Raw genomic sequence first — 4838 nt, 5'->3', positions numbered from 1 at the left:
TCCTGTGTATCTTCAAAATGGGCCAAAACGGCTTTGGATGCTTGTTCTATTTGAACAGTGATCAGAAGGAGGAACAAACATTTTGGCACACACTTTGCTGAAAGCCTGTGCATGTCTAGGATAGTGGTGACAACAAACCTAACACACTTCTGTGAGACGTCAAGTATCTGGGTTATCTTTTTTGCGAATATTAGTCGGTACTCAATAATCAGCTCATGGACAGCATTGCAGGTTGCCGGGTCAGTTGAGGTTGGGGGGCGTCCACTGCAGGGCTCATCTTCACCAGTAGAATGCCCAGTCCTGAAACGAGATATCCAGGTTTTGACAGTGCTGTAGGAAGGCCACTCCCCCCCCCCCAGTTTTTGGGACATCTCAGTTTGAATCTCCTTTGCTAACTTTCTCTGGAGAAACAAAAACTTTATGACGGCCCATAACTTCAACAACGTGAAACTTGCTTTTATTCCTTATAAATTGTCATTTGACACTAATTTATATTGGCTCAAAATACTTCAACTATTAACCAATAAGTAACCAATGCATGCTGTCAAAAATGCTCCTGAAGAAGCCAAACTTGGCGAAACGCGTCGGGTATATTAAACAACAAGCTTTGATGATCAGATACTATGTATGGTTAACAATATATATGCTTATGAGTTTTTGTATGTCTAGCGCCGATTTTTGGCCTATGGTGAACCCCAAGATAATATTTTGTTTCTATTCAACCATTGATTAGTATGTATTGTATTGAGCAGTTATAAGACTCTAATTACTTTTTCTAACCACTAGTTTGTATAGTGGCCCTTCACAATTGTTAAGCTTTATTATAAATACTGAATGTATGTTTGAATACATTGTTTGTGCCAAAAACCATGCTTAAATCTCTGTCTCTGTTTCTATGGTCTATTTAATAATGAGGGTAGGCACTTTTTATTGTTTTTTTCAATACAACTGTGATATATTACCACCATAAATATATCCCTATAATTCTGATTTAATTTGACCTTCGTAACATCTTACATTGAGTAATATTTTATTATTACTTACTAAAAGCCTGTCCTTGCAAAAAGTTTAAATGTAATGCACATTTTATTATCTATCTAAAAAAAAGTGCAGAGAGTGGTTGATGATTTTATCTAAAGCTTGTTTAAAGTCTTTATTCCTCAGGCTGTATATGATTGGATTCATTAGAGGGGTGACCACAGTATACAATAATGACAATAATTTAGTGATATTACGTGATTGTTCCCTGCGAGGTAATAAATAAACACAAACCAAAGTTCCATAATAAATGCAAACAACAGTCAGGTGGGAGCTGCATGTCGAAAAAACTTTCTGTCTGCCGGTAATAGATGGTATTTTAAAAATGGTGATTATAATATAAACATATGATAAAACAATGACAAAGAATGGAGTGACAGCCAAAATATAATTCATTATTATTGCTTCAAATAGAACAATGGTGGTATCAGAGCACGAAAGACGTAGGATTGGGTCAAGATCACAGAAAAAGTGATCGATATTGTTGGGACCACAAAATTCAAACTGTAATATGGTTGAAGTGAGAATCAATCCTACTAAAACACCTAAAACCCAACATGTGATGATCAATATACAGCAAACTTGAAAGTTCATGGCTAAAGTATAATGCAATGGTCTACAGATGGCCAAATATCGATCATAACACATCACTGTCAGAAGAAGACACTCAAGAGCTTCAGAAACAGAAAAGAAAAAAAATTGGGTGATACAATCAGAAAATGATATTGTGGACCCCTTCATCAAAACATGATGGAGCATGTTAGGAAGGATGTCAGTGGCCAGTAAAATATCAGATACGGAGAGCTGAGTGAGGAATATGTACATGGGAGAATGGAGGGTCTTGCTGTAGGACACCAATGTGGTGATCAGGAGGTTTCCACATATTGTCACACAGTAAATCAAGAGGAAAAGAAAAAAGATCAAAAACCTTGTGCTGTGGGGAGTCTGAAGACCTATAAAGTGAATTATTGTAATACTAGACACATTTTTTTTCATTACCAAACACTAGATCAAATAAATAAACATATGTAACTTGGTAAATTTTTTATACTGAAATGAAAAACAAAATAAACATATCAATCTCATTACTATATATTTCGCAGAATTAATACAAATGCTATTTAAGAGTTTTGAAGTGGAAAAATTGCAAATTCTTGTAAAAGTTGACCTGTTTCAAAAATAATGTTTAGTAACACAATAGTATAGTAACACAATAGTATAATAACTTAACCTTTACCATGGGAGGAAAATTTTGACATCAATTTGAAAATTACAATGAACTCCATAATTACTATCTCCACAGCTCACAGTATATTATTGTGATGGTCATCGGGAAGAATGTCCCTTACATTGCTGGTCATTTAAAAGAATCATTGAATCATTGAAAGATCATTGATGCCAATGATAACTGACCTAAGTCCAATTTGCTCCTAAAAACCTCCTAGCAACCTTTGGAAGAACCCTAGTTGGGAAACACTGGTATAAGCTAAAAGTTGTGACCTTGCATTCCTCTGTCACTCACATTTGTGATTTTTCAGTTCTGGAATTAGTCTGGAAGCAGCAGAATCCAATTTTTTTATCAATTAAGCTTGAGAGCAATAAATTGATAGTTGCATTATGCAAACATTATTCAGAGACATATTCTGGTTCTGCTTTTATATGTTAGTGGATAGAATGATGAGGAATGCTGGGAATAGGACATGTTCTTTAATATTTTCATGGGACTCAACTATTATTCATACATTGGGAAATAATTCTTAGATTTGTTTCAGAAAATTATTGTTAACTGCTCAATGGGAGTAATCATTGGAGACCTATAAATGAATCCACATTGACTAACGTATTTCTAATTTTACAAACATTATTTCATAATTAAAATATTTTGAAACTAGTGACTGCTCTTATACTATACATGGCTAAATTTTTTGGGTATATTCTCTCTTTATTTGAATTATGTTGTTAGGTAAATAAACACTTTAAATTTTACCTTTAATATAGAAGATAACAAAACAAAACACATTTTTTCTGACAAGCAAGGCTTTCTTTTGGTGATATAGTGGTCACCAAATTCATTATTGTTTGCAATCCAAAGGAAAACATGCTTCAAAAATAAAATAAAAAAAATTACTTTTTTTAATATGAAGAAGGCAGTGGGAACTCCTCAAATTTACCAGAACTATGAGGGAGTGCCGGAATCCTGATGTGCTGCTTTCCCAGAGTTGTAGCAGAGTACTTGATACTTGAAATATTGTTTTTGAAATTAGAAATACGTAAGTTATTGTTGATTGATACTTGATGCTCTGCTACAATTCTGGGAAGACAACACAAATGGCTTACGCCTATAGATTTGGCCTTGGGGGCCACAACAACTGCACTGAAAGCCACCCCTGATCACAGATAGCCTTGAAGCGAATTTTTCTGAAACAAGGGTGAAAATTAGTAAAATTCTGATCTAAAAGGATAACTATATTAAGACTTCTAGGAGTACATTTACTCCATTTTGGCAAACCAGCATGATTGGTAGGAAATGACAAATCTCTCCTACATCCTATATGCTTTTTGCGAAACATGTTGGGAAAATAGGAATTCCTGAAATATTCCAACAATGTTACCACAGTTTGTCACCTAAATAGTTATAATAGATGTCATTGCCATAGATGGAGTATAATAGATGTCATTGTACTAGAGTTACATTTATTTTGAAACTGCACGGCAATTATTACTGAATAAATCTATGTATTCATGTATGTAAATTTGTTATTTTGCCAAGAAACCCCACTTTTACATTAAGACCTCTGTCTGTGCATGAGTCTTTAAAATATAATCTTAGGAAAAAAGACATGTTTTAATTGTTATGATTATTTATATATATATATATATATATATATATATATATATATATAAAGTTCGAATGTTATTTATACAAACAAAATATAATTCTAAAACAAAACATTCTTTTTTTTTTTTTTTTTAAAAGTTTAGATTTTTTTTAATGCTACATGTTAAAAAAACAACAAGAAAATAAAACATAAAACTTTAAATATTAATGAATAGAAAAATAGAAATAAAAAAAAATACTAGAAAGACAATAAAAGGAGAAAAGGGAAAGAAGAACTTTTTCTCACGTATCTACAGACCAAGACGTTGAGCTTCTATAGTTTGGAAGATATTAGAGTGTTTGATAAATGATCACATCGTTTTTGCTGGGAAATAATAAATCAAATAATAACATTGACCAAAAACAACATTTATCAAACAATATAATTTTGTCATTAATCTGGTATAAAAACAGATTAAGTAACAGATTATAAAAGGATTAAGTTAAACTTTGCTAAAAGCCATTACCATGGTACCCCACATAAGGGTACGGTGCAATATGGGCCATAGGCAGAGGTAATTTCATGTGTAATCAGAGAGAAAATTAGCTCACTTTTCTATCCATTTACATCCATAAATCCAATGGGTGTTCTCCAAAAACCCACTCCTTTTGTGACATTTTGTGCTTCAATGACCCCTGTGCTTCAGTGCTCTCATACCTTGGCAATTGTTTCTCCTTCAGTGACCCTGTGCTCCAGTGATCCTTTGTTCTTCAATAACATTTTGCTCCAGCAGCCCCGTACTTCACCATAAATTAAGAACATTTACATTTTACAAAATTTAAGAACTGCCACTTTTGCCAAAATTTTAGTGTAAATAAACTGATCAATTTTGTCAGTTATTAGATTAACATATCAGGAGGGAGAAAGTGTAAAAGTACTAAAATTGTTCAACTGTTTGGGAATCTAGTACAGCAGCAAAAA

The 4838-nt window shown here is 33.0% G+C and overlaps 1 protein-coding gene across 1 annotated transcript; it reads right to left on the bottom strand.

The window, feature by feature from the left end:
- Window positions 1-1089: 1089 nt before the first annotated feature.
- LOC140322218 (olfactory receptor 11L1-like) lies at window positions 1090-2034 on the bottom strand. The gene has a single exon (XM_072398812.1). The coding sequence runs from the start codon at window positions 2032-2034 to the stop codon at window positions 1090-1092; it is 945 nt and encodes a 314-aa protein (XP_072254913.1).
- Window positions 2035-4838: the final 2804 nt, after the last annotated feature.

Source organism: Pyxicephalus adspersus, chromosome 2 (genome assembly GCF_032062135.1).
Source record: "Pyxicephalus adspersus chromosome 2, UCB_Pads_2.0, whole genome shotgun sequence".
Lineage (NCBI taxonomy): Eukaryota > Metazoa > Chordata > Amphibia > Anura > Pyxicephalidae > Pyxicephalus > Pyxicephalus adspersus.
The sequence above is the reverse complement of the archived record's forward strand: the minus strand, read 5'-3'. Positions and strand labels throughout refer to the sequence as shown.